Here is a 19,508-nt window from a genome sequence, read left to right as displayed (position 1 = left end):
GTTGGATCTGACCCGCAGGGCTGCCCTGGAAAATGTAAGGGGCTGGCCCATGTCGCTTCAGCCCGGTCTACCCAACGCAAAGAGGAAACATGCCAGCAGTTTGGGGAGTGGCACTCAGTTGGCCATGCCCACCAAGTCAGCCACACCCAGTGAGTGCCATTAGGCTGGCCACACCCACCCAGTCAGCCACACCTGCCACCCTCCCCCCACCCTGATCAACCACAACTCTGATGTGGCCGTCAATGAAATTGAGTTTGACACTCCTGGCCTAGTGTATCAGGTTGTGAAACCTACTCTGTTGTTGTGGCCCACCAGCAGCCGCTGGCAGCAGAGTTAGACAGTGAGGAGATTGGGGAGGAACTTGAGCCAGTCTCAGGGGCTGGGAAAAGCTCTGACAAGGGCTCTGCATCAGAGGCAGAGAGGGAGATAGACAGCAGCGAGGCAGAGGGACAGCTGGAGCCCGTTCCCAATGTGTGCATGCGCAGAGCTGCCAGAAGACAAGAACAATTAAGAAAACAGAGTCAACTTGGAAGTAAGGCCACACCTTGGAGATAATTGGCCCCTCCCATAGGAAACAAAAGAGGAGCAAACAGGGAGTGGGCTTTTACAGGAAACAATTCGTTCATTCCGTGACTCTGTGTTGTGGGTCCAGCTCCCGAACTGGCCCCATGCCCAAAAGTGACTCTGAGAGTGAGGGGGAAGGGCTGGTAAGGCTTACCTCGGGAGCACTGATTCCTTTGGCCTGGCTCCAGGAGCCAAAACCAGGCCAGTCGGAGGACATAATGAGGCTGACATCCCCTGATTCCTCCCTTCCTCAGGCTACGTCTTCAGACGCAGCTGATAATCATACTAATCAAGCCTGGATCGACCCGCGCTTCAGAAGATTAGAGAGGCGGCGTCATCAAAGGGAAGGGTGGGGCAGGATCCCCACCCCACAGGATATATAAGGAGCTTTGGGACTGCTCTCAACTCCACGGGAAGCAAATTAGCTGAACCGTATCGAAGTGAGCTGAAATCTTAATCTGTTTGAACTTTTTGGCAGGCAGCTGCGTTTTCTCGGCGAGGACTGATAGGAGCCGTGAACCCACTGGCTGTAGGCCAGCTCGTTACTCCAAAGTGAGGATGGAGACAGAACACTCTGAGAGACTCTGTGCCAAATTTTGCCTTGTACTGCGGTTGGAAGCAAATTACATGGCAGCTTGATAAACGAGATAAGGTGTGTTGAGAAATATTCCTTTGAAAAACTGTTTGGATAAACCTTGCTGACTGTGAATGAACGTAATTCACAGTCGGGGAGATAAAAGAGGTTTTGCCAGTTATTTCTGTCTCCTGCTTGTTAAGGGAGCCTAGGTCAGAACATCTGTATACAGAATCCACCCCCTCGCCTTTACCTCTTGGCCACGCTCATCAACGAGTGAGATATAATTAGGACTTGTCTTATTGGGGTAGGAAAGCAGCACATCGTAAGGAACCAGCTGGACCGAGTCTAGGCCAAATGCCTTCCAGTTTGCTTGTATCTGTTCAGCTAGGCGCCGATTCTTCTGTGTGCCTGCCAAGTGAGGCTGCTGAGTGAAATTGCTAGAAGAAAGAAGACGGCGTTATTGGCTTGATGGTAGAAAACAAACTTTTCTTTATATTTGCATAGACCAGTGATGGCTCACCTTTTCCGGACCGAGTGCCCAAAGTGCACATGTGCACGTGCGAATGCATGCATGCACCCGAATCCCCAAAATGCAATGTGCGCACAGCCTCTGCGCATGCGTCCTGCCACCCCTGCATGCACGCCACCCCCACCCCCACCCCCTATGCATGTACACGTGGGACCCAAATGCGCCCCCATGCATGTATGCATGCCCCACCCTCCATGTCGTGTCCCACTCCCACTCCGACGACCGGGTCTAGGAAATTCGTGGCCACGAAGCCTCTGCAGCTTTGCCAAATTCCTTTCAGATTTCTCAGGGCAGGCAGGAATCCAAGTTGTGCCTTCAGCAAACTAAATGAGACTTTGCTTGACTCAAGCTGGTCCTTTATATAGGCTGTGGGGTGTGGCTCCATGACTCAGCACTTATCCAGGCCTGCCCCTCCCTTCCTTCTGCTGACGTCGCCTCTCAGATCTCCGGAAGTGGGGATCCTCCCACTGTGAATTCTCTTCCGCTGGATCTGCTGCCGGTAATTCCAGCACGTGGCTGGCTCCCTGCTCACACGCTGTAGGAGTGAGGTTTGTTTGTTCATTCCTGACATCCTGTCCGGCCATGGGGCCAGGGCTGGGGGCTGGAGGCATGACAGGCCGTTCATCTTCATTATCAGACTCCGAATCTGATAGCAGGCCCGGGAGGAGACAAGAGGGGCCCGGCTGAGGAGAGGAGGGAGGACGAGGCACAACACTCCATGCACCCCACCCCCCACGCATGCACACATGTCCCCCCCGCACACATCCCACCCCCCTGCACATGCGCGGCAGAGGACCAACGACCAGCTGGCTGGTGGGAGGTGTGCACGAATGTGTGGCTGAGCTGAACTGGGACAACAGTTCACGTGCCCACAAAGAGAGTGCTCCGAGCTACCTGTGGCATGCATGCCAAAGGTTCACCATCACGGGCGTATACAGTTATACTTTTATTTATTTTTTTATTTAGCTGAGAACTTTTACATATCTTCCCAGCTTGAATCTGTAACTCTGAGCAGTGAACAATACAGGTAGTCCTTTGACTTACGACCACAATTGAGCCCAACATTTCTGTGGTTAAGTGAGACATTTGTGCAGTGAATATTTTGCCCCATATTACAACCTTTCTTGCCCAAATTGTTAAGAGAATCACTGCAGTTGATAAGTTAGTAACCCAGTGCTTGAAGGAATCTGACTTCCCCATTGATTTTGCTTGTCTGAAGGTTGCAAGAGTTGATCACTTTGATATTGAGCTGTGGTGGCGCAGTGGTTAGAGTGCAGTACTGCAGGCTACCTCTGCTGATCACCGGCTGCCAGCAGTTTGGCAGATCGAATCTCACCAGGCTCAAGGTTGATTCAACCTTCCATCCTTGCCAGGTGCGTAAATTAAGGACCCAGATTGTTGGGGCAATAGGCTGACTCTGTAAACTGCTTAGAGATGGCTGTAAAGCACTAAAAAGCAGTATATAAGTCTAAGTGCTATTGCTATCACGTGACCTTGGGAAACAGCAATGGTCATAAGTATCAATCAGTTGGCAAGCGTATGAATTTTGATCACACGATCATGGGGATGCTACAAAGGTCGTAACTGTGAAAAGCAGTCATAAGTCACTTTTTTCAGTGCTGTTGTAACCTCCAACAGTCACTAAACAAACTGTTGTAAGTTGAGGACTACCTGTATACAATCATTCCATAAAACCTACAGCTATATTGAACTCCTCGAATATCCCAAAAAAGGGACATGATGGCTCAGTGGCTAAGATGCTGAACCTGTCAATCAAAAGATCAGCAGTTCGGCAGTTCAAATCCCTAGTGCCACGTAACAGGGTGAGCTCCCGTTACTTGTCCCAGCTTCTGGCAACCTAGCAGTTTGAAAGCAGGTAAAAGCAAGTAGAAAAATAGGGACCACCTTTGGTGGGAAAGGAACAGAATTCTGTGCGCCTTTGGTGTTTAGTCATGCCGGCCACATGACCATGGAGATGTCTTTGAACAGCGCTGGCTCTTCGGCTTTGAAACAGAGATGAGCACCGCCCCCTAGAGTCGAGAACAATTAACCCATATGTGCGAAGGGAACCTTTACCTTTTAATATCCCAAAAACTAACCTTAAGGGGGAAAACCAAAAGAATTGGGGCCATCCAAATCTTATGGATGAAAGGAAGCTGTTCCATAGATCAGGTACTGTGATAGAGAAGGCTTGCTTGCCTCCTAATCTTACAACATGGCGATGTTTAATAAAGAGAACCTGGAGCAGGGGTGACATCTACTTACCTTTCCTTACCGGTTTGAAAGTGCATGCGCCACGCGCGTCACATGCGTGCGCAGACCTTTTGCACATACGCAGAAGGTAAAAAAACACATTACTTCCTGGTTAAAACCAGGAAGTAATGACACCGGGTGGGTGGGTCGGCGGAGCTTCGCTCCACGATCACTACCAGATTGTTGAACTACTGGCCACGATCGCTACCGCATAGCATGATCCGGTCCAATCCGGGAGCATTTCACCCCTGACTTGGAGCTAATTTGGCAGGTTGGGCAGAGATAGAGAGTTCCACAAATAATCTTCAATTGCACCCAGAATCATTAGTGGAAGCCAATTTTTTTTTTTGTTTACATTTATATCCCGCCCTTCTCCGAAGACTCAGGGCGGCTTACAGTGTGTAAGGCAATAGTCTCATTCTATTTGTATATTTTTTACAAAGTCAACTTATTGCCCCCCCAACAATCTGGGTCCTCATTTTACCTACCTTATAAAGGATGGAAGGCTGAGTCAACCTTGGGCCTGGTGGGATTCGAGCCTGCAGTAATTGCAGGCTGCTGTGTTTTAATAACAGGCTTCTTACAGCCTTGAGCCACCACGGCCCTTATAACAATAGCAATAGCACTTAGACTTATAAACTGCTTCACAGTGCTTTACAGCCCTCTCTTTTTTGTTCTGTTTTCAAGTTTTCTATTTTTTATTTTTTACAACATATCGATGCATGAACAGTGTGGCACCTGAGTGTCATATATTTTGAAAGAAATAAAATAGTATTCATCATATTTGTTTTCATTTAACAAGCTTATATAATTCTAGCAATAATATACCATATTTTTCGGACTATAAGATGCACTTTTTTGTCTCCCAAAAGGGGGTGAAAATGTCTGTGCATCTTATAGACCGAATAGACCGTTATTTGGCCTCTGCACACCCCGTTTTCAGGCCTTTTTTCAGCCTTTTTCAGGCCTTTTTTTTTTTTTTTGGCCCATTTTCGGAGCTTTTTTCAGTCCATTGTTGAGGGGTTTTTTGGCCCATTTTCGAGCCTTTTTTTGGCACATTTTTGAGGCTTTTTCAACCCATTTTGAGGCCTTTTCACCTGTTTTGAGGCTTTTCAGCCCATTTTCAAGGCTTTTTGGCCCATTTTGGGGCCTTTTTTGGCCTGTTTTTGAGAAAACAGAAAAAATGGGCTGAAAAAAGCCTCAAAAACTGGTTGAAAAAGCCTCAAAAATGGGCCAAAAAAAAAAAAAAGCCCTGGAAACGGGCCGAAAAAAGGCTGGAAAAGGGCCAAAAATGGGGCAGTGGAAGCCAAAAACGTCTTTGTTGTTGTTTTCCTCTTCTAAATTTAGGTGTGTCTTATAGTCAGGTGCATCTGACAGTCTGAAAAATATGGTACATATTTTTATTAAATCATACTCTTTCATTATAACACATGCATTTCCCAATTCAGAAAATAAAGCAGTTACCCAAGTAGAATATTAAATGACATTCAAAAAGGTGAAGGAAGCGTATGGATGTTTTAAGTAAGCTCACTGAATTACAATCACATGATGGCAATGACACCAGGCACCATAGCCAGTAGTGGGATTCAGCCAGTTTGCACCTATTCGGGAGAACCAGTTGTTAACTTTCTAAGAAGTTTGGAGAACCAGTTGTTGGAAGAAATCTCATTTTGTTTTTTTCCACTTTACAGGGCTAATCCTGTAAGGAAGGCAAGAAGTAAACATTCTGGTGTTGTTTCTAGCCTAATCTTTATTGCCCTGTTTACAGAAACTGCCTCTCCAGTTAATCCTTATTACATTGTAACAGCTAAGGCGAAGCGCCCATCGACGTGAGTGACGTTGAGTTAGACATGCACACCCGGTCACATGACCACTGAGCCATGCCTACCCAGCTGGTCATTCGGGTAGTGAACCGGTTGTTAAATTATTTGAATCCCACCACTGACTGTAGCCATATCCTCATCAAAAATATCTACAATTGATCTCCAGACAGAGCTGTAGACAGACCCTAATGGCCACAGTCTGCACCTGTTCATCAACTGTTAGTCAACAGTTAGTCAACTGTTAGTCTAGGACAAGGGTGTCAAATTCAAGTTTCTAGCTTGCTCCCTTCCAGATATGTCTTCTAGAGGCTCCTATCATCCCAGCACAAAGCTGAGAAAGATGTGTGCTACTGTGTGTGTGTGTGTTTGTGTATGTTAATATCGCTATTTCTCTATCTCACTGCTATCTATTTCCAAAACCTTTGCAAAGGCTTGGCATACTGTCCCCGTTTAGCTTACTAAAGAAATTGCTTGATGCTTTCTGCTTTCATTTCCTTCATGAAGGCCTCCATCATCTTCTCGTGGACATCTGACCTCGGCAACTGGTGGGCATGTTTATTCGCCAGCCAACCTGAAAGTCAGATCAAACCGATTTCTATGACATGAAAAGCCAAGAGATAAATTGTCACATGCCCCAAATTTTGCAATTCTTCAGACAAAGGTCAGCGCCTCACTAGGGAAGTTACACCAATTGTGTTAACGCAATTAATTTGGGTGTGGGATTAGTTCACGCTCTTCACTTTTTTCATGAACCATAAACTGCAGTACAGCTAGTCCTCAGTTTAGGACCACCATTGAGCCTCAAATTTGTGTTGCTAAGTGACAAAAGTTACGACTTTTCTTGCTACAGTTTTTCAGTGAATCGGTGCAGTTCTTAACATAGTAACACGTGTGAATCTGTTTTCTCCATTGACTTTGCTTGTCAGAAGGCCGCCAAAAGTGATTGTATTACCCCGAGACACTGCAACCATCATAAATATGAGTCAGTTGCCAAGCGTTTGAATTTGGATCATGTGACCGTTGTTGCTGCAACGGTTCTAAGCCCGAAAAATGGTCAAAAGTCACATTTTTTCAGTGCCGTTGTAACTTTGAGGGCTAAAACAAAATGTTGTAAGTCAAGGAATACCTATAATCAATTGGTATGATTGTACACAACAGACTAAGCCAGGGGTGTCAAACTAGATTTCATTGCGTGGCCAGGGTGAGTGTGGCCAGCTTGACATCATTCATGTCAGGGACACTTGTGGTGGCCAAGTGCTAAGCCACAAATTCCCTCAGACCCTCCCTCACTTTCATTATAATCTCCTTTCCTTCCTTCCTTCCTTCCTTCCTTCCTTCCTTCCTTCCTTCCTTCCTTCCTTCCTTCCTTCCTTCCTTCCTTCCTTCCTTCCTTCCTTTTCTTCTTTTTCCTTCCCTCTTCATTCTCCTTTCTTCTTCCTTCCCCTCTTTCCTTATTTTTCCTTCCTTGCTCTCTTCCCATCTTCCCTTCTTCTTCTTCTTCTTCTTTGTCTTTCCTCTCCTTTTCTTCTTTCCTCTCCCTTCTTGCCTGCTCAAATGCAAAAGGGGAAACATTTCGCCTTTTCTTTTGCTTTTAGGTTGTTTTGCTAGCCCTCTGCCAGCAAAACTGACCTCCATTTTTGCTGGCAGAGACACCGTGGGCCGGTCCTTTGCTGTTTCCAGGGTGGCCTTGCAGGCCAGATCTAAGCACCCCATGGGCCGGATCTAGCCCGTGGGCCTTGAGTTTGACACTCCTGGACAGTGGTGGGATTCAAATAATTTAACAACCGGTTAGCTGCCCTAATGATTGGCTGGGTGGGCGTGACCATGGTGGGCGTGGCCAGAGGGTGTGACAGGCAGCACTCGGCCTCCTTCTCCTCCTGGGAGCATAAACGGGCCATGGAGGGCACCGCCAACCCCCGTGTCCCGTTTTGGGCCTAGTAGGTCCCAGCTTCCTGGGAGCAAAAACGGGTTGCAGAGGGCCGTTCTGCACCCCATAGTGTCCCGTTTTGGGCCTAGGAGGCCTCCTTGCAATGGGCTTCAGCGGGCACGCCACACACACACACACACACACACATACACACACACACCATTTTGGGCCTAGGAGGCCTCCCTGCACTTACCTGGGAGCCAAAAGGGGAGGGGCAGGGCCAGTCAGCAATTTAACTACCGGTTCGCCCGAACTGGTCCAAACCGGCTGAATCCCACCACTGCCTCTGGACTAAGCCATCCAGCTTAAAATATTAAATATTAAATTTGTAATTTTGCCACTTGCTCCAAGTGTGTTGCTCCAAGCCAGTAAACCTTGCCAGATCTATCTGGATGGTGTAACATCCATCACTGTTGTAGGACAAGCTTGTCTCAACCCCAAATATCTATTCAGAGAGATGATTGTTCCATATTACCTGTCCATGAACCCCATCTCTACCCGAGCCCTCAAATGATCAGGAGCAAAAGTTATAAATCATATTTTTTACACATGAAAAATGCTAGAAGATCGACAGGCTGTTGGATTAGAACAGGCGTCTCCAACCTTGGTCCCTTTAAGACTTTTGGACTTCAGCTCCCAGAGTTCCTCAGCCAGCTTTGCTGGCTGAAGGACTCTGGGAGTTGAAGTCCACAAGTCTTAAAGGGACCAAGGTTGGAGACCCCTGGACTAGAAGACTACCAAGGCTCCTTCCAGCCCTTTGATTCTATGAAGTTTGATCAAATATAAGCAAGAATGGCTGATCCATACATAGCACTTTATCCCGCAGTGTGGTTTTTTAAAGGCGAAAAGACCGGTTACTGAAATGAGAAATATGCAAAAAAGTTAAATGCTTCTACGTATTGTATTTCAGAGCGCAATAAAGGGGAAGTTAGAAATGAAATATTGAGGTAAAATTTTATTTGTTTATTCGATTCCGTAGTTGACCATTTCAATTCACTCTGGGTGACTAACGATTCAAAAAAATATATCACAAATAGGACAGTAAAACATTTTAAAACAGTAAAAAAAACAATAGAAACAGCCAAAATAAATATAGATAGCAGCCTAGACACTGTACAATTTTTAGTAATTCTTTGTCTAGTTCCTATGTATTTCTGCATTAATCCTTCTTTCTTTTTCTTTCTTTCTTTCTTTCTTTCTTTTTCTTTCTTTCTTTCTCTTTCCTTCCTTCCTTCCTTCTTCCTTCCTTCCTTCCCTTCTTTCTCCCCTCCCCTTCCCCCTCTTTCTTTCTTTCTTTCCTTCTTTCTCCACTCTCCCTTTCTCTCTCTCTCTCTCTTTCTTTCTCTTTCCTTTCTTCCTTCCTTCCTTCTCCCCTCCCTCCCTCCCCTCTCTTTCTTTCTTTCTCTCTCTCTCCTTCCTTCCTTCCTTCCTTCCTTCCCTTCTTTCTCCCCTCCCCCGTCTCTCTTTCTTTCTTATAAATAATTTGGATTAAAAGAAAAAAAAATGTTATCCACCGGGATCATTAATAATTGCACAAAGGATTCCTAAACTTTCCCAAATACCTTCATTTCCTAAATGCGAATACTTCTTTTTTTCAGAGAAACTGAAAGTAATTTGGATCCTTTCCAGCCCACTCCTAACAAGCTGAGGAAGCATTTACCAAGCATGTGAATGCAATTTCCCTTTCCGTAATGAGTGACAGATGAGAAAGAGAGAGAGAGAGAGAGAGAGATGGAACAGTTTTTCTACAAGTCCTTTTCTCGTCAGGCGGGGGAGAATGACAATATTGTGCAGCCTCAGTCCTACCGATTAAAAATCCCAGAAGAAACAAGATGACAGCTATTCCCACTGCCAGCACACAGAATCGGGTTCGGGGCCCACAGCCTCTGTCCCTTGGGTAGGTGGCTTCGGTGCTTGTTCTCAAGCTGGTCCACATTTTTTCCAGAGCTATCGATTTGTCTAATGTTTTCCAGGCTTCTTGCAAACAGCCACACAGGCTCGCAGGCTATGCAAAGGGGCCGGGACAAAGTCTTCTCTGCTTTTTTTCCTCCAGATCTTGGCTCCTCCTGCAGGCTCCTAAAAGAGAAATCAACCTCCAGAAGGAAAAAGTTCCAAGCTGGACACCACTCTTGATCCGCAGCCAAAGTGGTCGGACTGACTCCGTGGCTGCTTTGTTCCAGAAGAGCTTCTTTTAGAGCGATGCAAAGACAAACTCTTTGGCTCTGCGTTTTACCACATGCAAGTCCCCAAAATGGCTTTTTCCCCCCTTAAAACACATTATTTTCAAGTAATCCAGTACTTGAGTAGTAAAATAATGTTTCTCAAGGAGGAATTAGGGGAGGCCATGGCAAAAAAAGACAGACCCACAGACGGAGGGAGGGAGGGAGGAGGGAGGGAGGGAAAGAGAGAGAGAGAGACAGAGACAGAGAGAAAGAAAGGAAGGAAGGAAGGAAGGAAGGAAGGAAGGAAGGAAGGAAGGAAGGAAGAAAAAAAGAAAGAAAGAAAGAAAGAAAGAAAGAAAGAAAGAAAGAAAGAAAAGGGAGGGAAGGGAGGGAAGGAAGGAAGCAAGCAAACAAAGAAGGAAGGAAGGAAAGACAGAAAGAAATGGAGCAGGAGGAGGGAGGGAGGGAGGGAGGGAGGGAGGAAGGAAGTAAGGAAAGAAAGAAAGAAAGAAAGAAAGAAAGAAAGAAAGAAAGAAAAAGGGAGGGAGGGAAGGAAGGAAGGAAGAAGGAAGGAAGGAAGGAAGGAAAGAAAGAAAGAAAAAGAAAGAAAGAAAGAAAGAACAATTAATGCAGAAATATATAGGAACTAGTATACTAGAATAAAGAATAACTTCTTTATTCTATTCTATTCTATTCTATTCTATTCTATTCTATTCTATTCTATTCCCATTCCCATTCCCATTCCCATTCCCATTCCCATTCCCATTCCCTTCTTATAGTAAACAGCAGTATTTTCCCTTTTGTACAATATCACAATTTACCAGTAGATGGCAGGGATGTACCATATAAACAGCATAGCAGAAGAGCACTTAATCTGATAAGCTTTAAGGAGTCTGGCAGTGCATTTTCTGACAAATTTTAATTAAATAATAATTAGAAATATATTAAAATTGCATTGGAATTTGCTAATTGAAAACCCCTTTTGATTTTGCTACCTTAAGTGGCAGGAGCTGCAGGGTAGCTTTAAAAACAAATTTGCTGTGGTACAACTGTGTGACACATATTCAAACAAAAGAATGAGATTTTCCCCAAATCTTGCTAAAAATACTGATCCAGATTGCACTCTTCTCCTGTCTGAATGTTTTTCAAAGAAGGAAGATGCACAATGGAAAATCGCCCCTCCTTAAATGTTTCATCTAGTTTTCTTTTCAGATGCTATTCTCGGCTTGCTTGCTTCTCACGGTTAAGATTTGTGGTTCAGATCTACTCATAAATCAGCTAGCGATGGGAACAGGTGAGTTGAGAATAAAAATGCAGACCTGTTTGTACTTGATAGGGAATAGCTAACAAGCCAGACTAGACGAGAGGAATGCTTCATATTTTGTGTTCTACCGTGTTTTCCCCAAAATAAGACTGGGTCTTATATTAATTTTTGCTCCAAAAGACGCATGATGGCTTCTTTTCCAGTTAGGTCTTATTTTGGGAAAAATACAGTACTAAATGCCTCCGTCTAGTTGATGATCTTAACTGGGGCTTATTTTTGGGGTAGGGTTTATATTATGAGCATCCTGAAAAATCATGCTAGGGCTTATTATCCAGTTGGATCTTGTTTTTGAGGAAACAAGGCAGTAGAACTTTACCCAGCCTGGGGTTTTTAAGAAGAGATAGGACAAACCGTTTGTTTGAAATGCTGTAGGGTTTCCTGCTTGAGCAGGGGGTTGGACTAGAGGACCTTCAAGGTCCCTTCCAACTTTATTATTCTGTTATTCTCCAGAGATGTTGGACTTTCAGCTCCCGTATCCTTAACCAGGGCTTCTGGGAGTTGAAATCCCATACATTACACCAGTTGGGTAAAACAATTTTCCTGGGAGTGACTGGATGTCCTTTAATAAGTCAAAATTATGCTCAAGGTTGGGAAATGAGATAGTCATCAGGGTCCAACTTGTTAATGAGTTCACTAATGAGGCCTTGTGCCAGAGAATATTCCTAAGAAATATTCCTACATTCTGAGATGATACCATGACATCTAAAGCATGAGGTGCTGGGAAAGAGCTAGCATGAAGAGCTAACTCCTAAGGGACTTCATGGATAACTCATGGCGGTCCTTCACACACAACCTCATGGAGGTCCTTTGCACACAACCTCATGAATGTCCTTCACAGACAACCCCATGGATGTCCTTCATGGACAAACTCATGGAGATTCTTCATGGACAACCTCATGGTGGTTGTTTACTGACAACCTTATGGCAGTCTATTATAACCTCATGGATGTCCTTCATGGACAAACTCATAGAGGTCCTTCACAGAAAACCTCATGGAGGTCCATTATGGACAAACTCATAAAGGTCCATTATGGACAAACTCATGGATGTCCTTCATGGACAAACTCATGGAGATCCTTCATGGACAACCTCATGGTGGTTATTCACTGACAACCATATGGAGGTCCATTATAACCTCATGGATGTCCTTCACGGGCAACCTCATGGAGGCCCTTCACAAACAATGTCATGGAGGTCCATTACTGGCAACCTCATGGATGTCCTTCACAGGCAACCTCGTGGCTTTCTATCCATCACACTCTCTTTGGGTGAATCCCAACCACTTCTTCCTTCCTTTAGAATGAACATCAACCACTGTGTGACAGGTGCATCATGAAGTCATATCCAGAGAATATGAGCCAGGTTTTGAGAGACTCCTTCTGTACACACAGGCTTTAATATGCATAAATCCGGTTCCACTCATCTTCGCAGGTCTTTCCATGGGGCAGAAACGAGTGGAATTTGGGTTTATATGCTACCTCTCCCCACTTACACTGCTAATCAGATCAGCTTTCATCTGAGAAACACCTGCTTCTTTGGAGAATGGACCTAGCTTTGGAGAAAATCCGCAAAAGGTGGTCTGGGAAAGACAGTTGGACAGAACAGGGGTTTAGCCAGGTTGCCTCATGTGGTCTCCAACTCTATTCCATCACTCTGCTGGACATCAAAATAAAACACGGTGACCACTAACTTCTGTTGTATGTGTACGTACATTAACATATAGAGAGTGGCTGTAGTGTTACTTACCCTTTTATTACCTCTTATTTTCCCCTTCTACTGGTTGCACATTTTTAGTATTAGTCTTATTAGTTTATCTGTTGTTTTGCAAGTATAATGAGTGCTTTTGCACCAGAAACAAATTCCTTGTGTGTCTAAGCATACCTGGCCAAATAAAGCTATTCTATTCTATTCTATTCTATTCTATTCTATTCTATTCTATTCTATTCTATTCTATTCTATTCTATTCTATTCTATTCCATTCCATTCCATTCCATTCCATTCTATTCAATGGTGGGTTTCAAAAAACTTTACTACCAGTTCTGTGGGCATGGCTTAATGGGTGTGGCATGGCTTGGTGGATGTGGCTGGGTGGGCAGGGCAGGGGAAGGATACTGCAAAATCCCCATTTCCTCCCAATCAGCTGGGACCTGGGAGGCAGAGAATAGATGGGGGTGGGACCAGTCAGAATTTTTACTACTGGTTCTCTGAACTGCTCAAAAATTTCTGCTACCAGTTCTCCAGAACTGGTCAGAACCTGCTGAAACCCACCTCTGATTCCATTCCATTCCACTCCACTCCACTCTCCTCCTCCTCCTATCACTTTGGGTGTCAAGGGAGATACAAAGTTTTGGACCTGGCTCTTCTGCCAGCCTCAACCATTGTTAGTTGAGTTTGTTGTATTGTGTCTTCGATGTTGTCTCTCCATCTTCTTCTGGGTCTGCCTTATGCTCTTTGACCATCACATATGTCGGTATGGAATCCCATGACTTCCTTTCCAGGTGACTAAACCCAGAGGTGGGTTTCAGCAGGTTCTGACCAGTTCTGGAGAACTGGTAGCAGAAATTTTGAGTAGTTCGGAGAAACAGTAATAATAATATTTTTAAAAAAGGTAGTATCCATGCCCACCAAGCCATGCCCACCAAGCCATGCCCACAGAACTGGTAGTAAAAAAAATTGAAATCCACCACTGACTAAACCATTTTATTTGCTGTTTCTGTACGCAGTTTAGGATCGGTTCTATGCCAATCCTTCCTCTTATGGTATCGTTTCTGATTTTATCTCTTCTGATCACTCCGGAAGCTTTTTGCAAACATCTCATTTTCATGATGACTAACTTTCGTTTACATTTTATCGTAAGCATCCATGTCCACGCTATGCTATTCCGGTTTTTAAATTTGGTTTAGCATTTTATTCTTTTTGACGTTTAATTTTTTTTTTTAAAAAAAATTGGATTTCAGCAGTTAATTTACAGAACCTCATGGCATCACTTTTGTGCTTCTAAGGACTCCAGGGGAGAAGAAAATCCCTACCCTGACTTGGTGGTTTTTAAAGGCTGCAGTATCTGCAAGGATTTGGGTTCTCCCTCTTTCTTTAGCATTCAGAGGGCCATGTTTATCGGGTGGCTTTTCAGTTTGGTCAGAAGACCAGGGCTGATAAACTGTGGATTTGAGCACACAAACGGTGGCAGCCTTCCGTGACCATTCCGCACACCAATGTTTTTTTTTTTCCTTTTCTCTTCTCACTTTCCCAGATTTGTAATAAAAGAGAGCATATTTCTCCAACGATCTGGTGCAGTCGATAATAAAAATTAAGTGCCCAGCTTCTGCTGGAGATTTACTGGGTTAGCAGAAAATGCCTCCCTCTCTCGTTGCACCATTTCCTCTCTCTGCAATAATAATCTCATTAGGATGGGCTACGGGCTTTCTTGAGTGTATTCCATCTGCTACCTCCCACCTTCTTTTGCAGCGATCTCTCTCCTTTTGTGGATCTCTTCCCGTTTGTGGATCCCTCTCCTTTTGTGGAGATCTCTCCACAAAACTGCTGGATTGTAAAAGATCCTTTGACAATGGATCTATTAGCTCTCTTTTTTTAAAAAAATTATTCTACATTTCGTTCATTTTACATCACAATTTCAATTTTGCAACAGCAATATACTGGTTGTATCAGCACCTTTTTAAATATACATGATGTTATACATCCTAATTAAGACCATTTTTCTCTTATTCATACAGTATAGTCCGTAGAAAAAAAGAGAGAAGAAGCTTGATGTTGTTTCTATGGTTATGACATAATTGTCTATACATTTATCACTCTCTAGATTTTAATTTGCAGTTAGATGCAGTCTAATAATAATATTGCTTGCAATACGTATTCTTCTGTGTAGCTTTATACCTGTATTTGTTTCTGACTTGTTGATCCTCTTTCATCATTAATTTTCTAACCTTTGCATCTATTATCTAGCCCAGGGGTCAGCAACGTGCGGCTCCTGAGCCGCATGCGGCTCTTTGGGTCCTCTGCTGTGGTTCCCTGTCACATGATCCCACCACTGGCTGGCCTCACCCCTTGCCCTCCTCTCCCAGTCGCTCCTTGCCTGGCCTGAGAAGGTACGGGGGATGGCGGGGGATGGAGAAGCAGCCAGGGCAGAGACAGAGAGATACAGAGAGAGGGGGAGAGAGAGAGAGAAATAGAGAAATACAGAGAGAGAGGGAGGGAGGGGAGAGAGAGAGAGAGATGTCAAAAGAATTTTGTGGTTCCCGGTGTTTTTTAACAACTGGTTCTCTGCCCTAATGACTGGCTGGGTAGGCATGGCGGGGTGTATGTGTGTGTCATGTGATTGGTGGGAGTGAGTGACGTTGAGCTGGCCACGCCCACCCAGGTTTTGTGGCTCCCGGTGTTTTCTTTTTTGTGGGAAACAGGTCCAAATGGCTCTGAGTATTTAAGGTTGCAGACTCATGATCTAGGCAATTGTACCATAGGTCTCATATTAAGTAATACTCTGTCTCTCCTTTGTCTTTAATTTCCATCGTTGACTTGTCCATTTCGGCACATTCTAATATTCTCTTGATTACCATTCCCTCTGTAGGTACTCTTTCATTTTTTCCAATTTTGTACGTACGTAACTCTTAAACATTAAATATTGAATTCTTTTATTGTATTTCTCCGTTAGTATGCCCAATAAAACTAGTTCTGGTTTTAGGTCTATTTGTTGCGTTATCATCTCCTCCAACCACTCTTTTATCTTTTGCCCAATATTTTTTCGCCAATGGACAGGTGATGGTGAACCTATTTACCCTGGCAGAAACCATTGAAATGAGAAGAAGGCTATGTTTTTTTGCACAGCTACCAATGCGCCAGTTCACCCTAATGTTCTGGTAAGGTATTTTCAAACCGAAATACTCTGTTCTCCCCTCCAGCAGAACAGAATAGAATAGAATGGAATGGAATGGAATGGAATGTTTCCCCTTTTTGCACTTGAAAGGAGAAAGGAAAAGAAGGAAAGATAGGGAGAGAGCAAGGAATGAAAAATAAGGAAAGCGGGGAAGGAAGGAGAAAGGAGAAGAAAGAGGGAGGGAGGGAGGGAGGGAGGGAAGGAAGGCAGGAAGGAAGGCAGGAAGGAAGGAAGGAAGGAAGGAAGGAAGGAAGGAAGGAAGGAAGGAAGGAAGGAAGGAGATTATGATGAGAGTGAGGGAGGGTCTCAGGGAAGTCCTGCCTTAGCACCACAGGTGCCCCCGACACGAGTCCCATGTCACACTCACCATAGTCTCACCCACCATGGCCATGTCCCTCCTACCAGCCCTCTGAGATCAAACACAACCCAGATGCGGTCCTCAATGAAATCAAGTTTGACACCCCTGGTTTAGACAGTCACTTATCTGAAGTGGTATAGATTCTCCTGATTCAGCAGGGGGCTGGACTAGAAGACCTCCAAGGTCCCTTCCAGCTCATTCGTTCATTCCTATTCTATTCTATTCCATTCTGTTCCATTCCGTTCCATTCTGTTCTATTCTATTCTATTTTCCAAGGAAGAAACAGTCCAAGAACTTGTCTACGGAGATTCTCAGTCCTCCAGGTCTTTCCATTCACAACCATCCAGTCAGAGCTGAAGAAGCTTCTTGGATGAGAAGTGAAACACCTTCAAGGCAAAACCAAAAAGTCCAGTTGTTAAAAAAAACAACCCCACCTTTTGGAGATTCCAAGAACTCTGGATTTGCAGAGATAACCAATGTGTTTCTAGGGTCTACAAGATCCCAGCCCTGGGCTGCAGTGGGCAGCGCTTTGGATCTGAAGAAAGAAATGTGATCTGGAGCACGCGGGGAAGAATGGATTTAACACCTGTTAGAAACCACAAAAGAACAGCATCATTTCCCACCCCCCCCCCGACTTGTTTAATTCTGAAAAAAGTAAGGTTTGAACATATGCAGGTGCCCGCCCACCCACATTTACTGCGAATTACATTTTTCCCTTCAAAACATGGCCCTCTAAAATTTAGACCTGAAATTAGGGAAAGAACATTATAATGAAAAAGAAAGAGACAGAAGTAGCGGTGGAGAAGGATGGGGGGGGGGGGCAGAGAGCGAAACGATTAGTCGGTGATTTGATTTGATTTTATATATTTTTTTGTACTGAATGTTGCCGAGTTTTATCAGCAGAGTAACTGTACGGAAGAGGTGCTGCATTTTCCAGCTATCATCCCACAAGTAGCAAATTCAGGCTAAAGTGGTACAGTGTCGCTTTTGAATGCGTGTTTCCCGTTTGGCGGGCGGGTTGCATAACGCCATTATTTAAATCGAATAATTTGTACGACAAGCGACTATGATTAATGACCCAAATCAAAAGGGAGAGGAAATTGTGTACGGTGAAAAACTGATTACAGTTCCCAAAGCCACCTTGTCTTTTTTAAAAGTAACGTTATTGGAAGAACAAAATATCTCTCATATCAGGTTTTTAAAAATGTACCTATGTACACAGGACTCTGGGTGTTTTTACAGGACTTTCGTAATCTCTCTCTCTCTGTGCCTCTGCCTTTCTCTCATTCTCTCTTTCTCTCTCTCTTTCTCTCTCTCTTTCTCTCTCTTTCTCTCTCTCTCTCTCTCGCTTTTCTTCTTTCTTTCTCTTTCTTTCTCTTTCTCTCTCTTTCTCTTTCTCTCTCTGTCTCTGTCTCTTTGTCTTTGTCTTTCTTTCTCTCTCTCTCTCTTTCTATTTCTCTCTCTTTCTATTTCTCTTTGTCTTTCTCTTTCTTTCTTTCTCTCTTTCTTTCTTTCTCTCTTTTCCTCTTTCTTTCTATCTCTTTCTATTTCTCTCTCTTTCTATTTCTCTCTCTCTCTCTCTGTCTCTCTTTTCCTCTTTCTCTTTCTTTCTTTTTCTCTCTCTCTTTCTATTTCTCTCTTTGTCTTTCTCTTTCTTTCTTTCTTTCTTTTTCTCTTTTCCTCTTTCTTTCTCTTTTTCTTTCTCTCTATCTCTTTCTATTTCTCTCTCTTTCTATTTCTCTCTCTCTCTCTCTCTCTTTTCCTCTTTCTCTTTTTCTTTCTTTCTCTCTCTCTCTCTTTCTATTTCTATTTCTCTCTCTGTGTCTCTTTGTCTTTCTGTTTCTGTTTTTCTCTCTCTTTATTTCTCTCTGTATGTGTATGAGAGAGAGAGACAGAGAGAGAAAGAGAGAGAGAGAATTATTTCAGATTATCATGAATGATGGCATCCTGTGATGAAGCACAAATAATATTCATTCTTCTCTGAGAGGAATTTGCTTGCGCACCTGTAGTTCTACCTTCAAATCTAGTGATGGAACTGCCTGATTGAAAGATTTCTCACCCAGGGGAAGCCATTTTATCTGACCTTGGAAATGCCTTGCTGCGTGCTCACAAACAAAGATTGATGACCCGCTGGTGTTCCACTTAAAACAAAAACTTCCTCCGCTCTATTGGGCAGACCTCCCTATCCAGAATTCCATAGACCCGTGATTGCGAACCTATGGCACGTGTACCACAGGTGGCACACAGAGCCCTCTCTGCGGGCACGCGAGCCATCGCGCAGCTCAGCTCCACCCTTCAAGTGTGCGCGCACTTCCCGTCAGTCAGCTGGTCTTCGGGTCTCTGCCTCACAAGCGCGAGGGGGCGGGGTGCATGTGTGGGATGGGAATTAGATACCTTATTTCTTTAATATATTTCCTATTGGGTATTCCCAGTAAAAACACCCAGTCATTTCAAATATAACATTCTTGAGTCTCTAAGCCACTTACCATCTTGGTTGCTCCTTTTAAGTGACAAAATAAGAAAGAGAGAGAGAAAACTCTAGATCTTCCAATAAAAATGAATTTGTATTACACTGGTCCTTTTGAGATCCGCAGCCATGCTTCCGTAAGCAGTTGGATTAGAAGACCTCTAAGGCAGGGGTGAAATCCAGCAGGTTCTAGAGAACCGATAGCGGAAATTTTGAGTAGTTCAGAGAACTGGCAAATACCACCTCTGGCTGGTCCTGGAGTGGGGTGGGAATGGAGATTTTGCAGTATCCTTCCTCTGGAGATTTTGCAGTATCCTTCCCCTGCCATGCCCACCAAGCCACACCCACCTAGCCAGGCCCACAGAACCGGTAGTAAAAAAAATTTGGATTTCACCACTGCTCCAAGGTCCCTTCCAACTCTGTTATTCTGTTGTGTAGGCCACTCTGTTTCATGTTCTTTCCATAAAAAAGTTTTATTTTTGCAATCATATCAAACAGCTCATCCAATGTACAGTTATATACAATTAGTCGGGCTTGCCCAGTCACCACCCCCCTTTTTAACACTCTTCCCTCTTCTACCTTCTTCTACTTTCCAGACCTTCCTCTCCTTCTCTTATCTACATCCTCTCCTCCCTC

At 44.2% G+C, this 19,508-nt stretch overlaps 1 protein-coding gene across 2 annotated transcripts in view; it reads right to left on the bottom strand.

Moving 5' to 3' along the window:
• LOC131200045 (glutamate carboxypeptidase 2-like) overlaps positions 1 to 9,670 on the bottom strand; it is a 53,007-nt gene extending 43,337 nt beyond the window's left edge. The window contains exons 1-3 of one of the 2 annotated variants that reach the window (XM_058186369.1): positions 9,480 to 9,670; positions 6,206 to 6,317; positions 1,392 to 1,578 (exon numbers count right to left, since the gene is read on the bottom strand). In XM_058186369.1, coding sequence (XP_058042352.1) covers positions 1,392 to 1,578; positions 6,206 to 6,317; positions 9,480 to 9,609 — 429 coding nt within the window. In that variant the 5' untranslated portion in view covers positions 9,610 to 9,670. Of the gene's footprint in view, positions 1 to 1,391; positions 1,579 to 6,205; positions 6,318 to 9,235; positions 9,288 to 9,479 lie in introns of those variants that run through there. The other variant, XM_058186370.1, reaches the window with a different exon arrangement.
• Between the last annotated feature and the right edge of the window lie 9,838 nt (positions 9,671 to 19,508).

The sequence above is a fragment of the Ahaetulla prasina genome, chromosome 5 (genome assembly GCF_028640845.1).
Source record: "Ahaetulla prasina isolate Xishuangbanna chromosome 5, ASM2864084v1, whole genome shotgun sequence".
NCBI lineage: Eukaryota > Metazoa > Chordata > Lepidosauria > Squamata > Colubridae > Ahaetulla > Ahaetulla prasina.
This window is presented reverse-complemented; position numbering and strand designations above follow the sequence as displayed.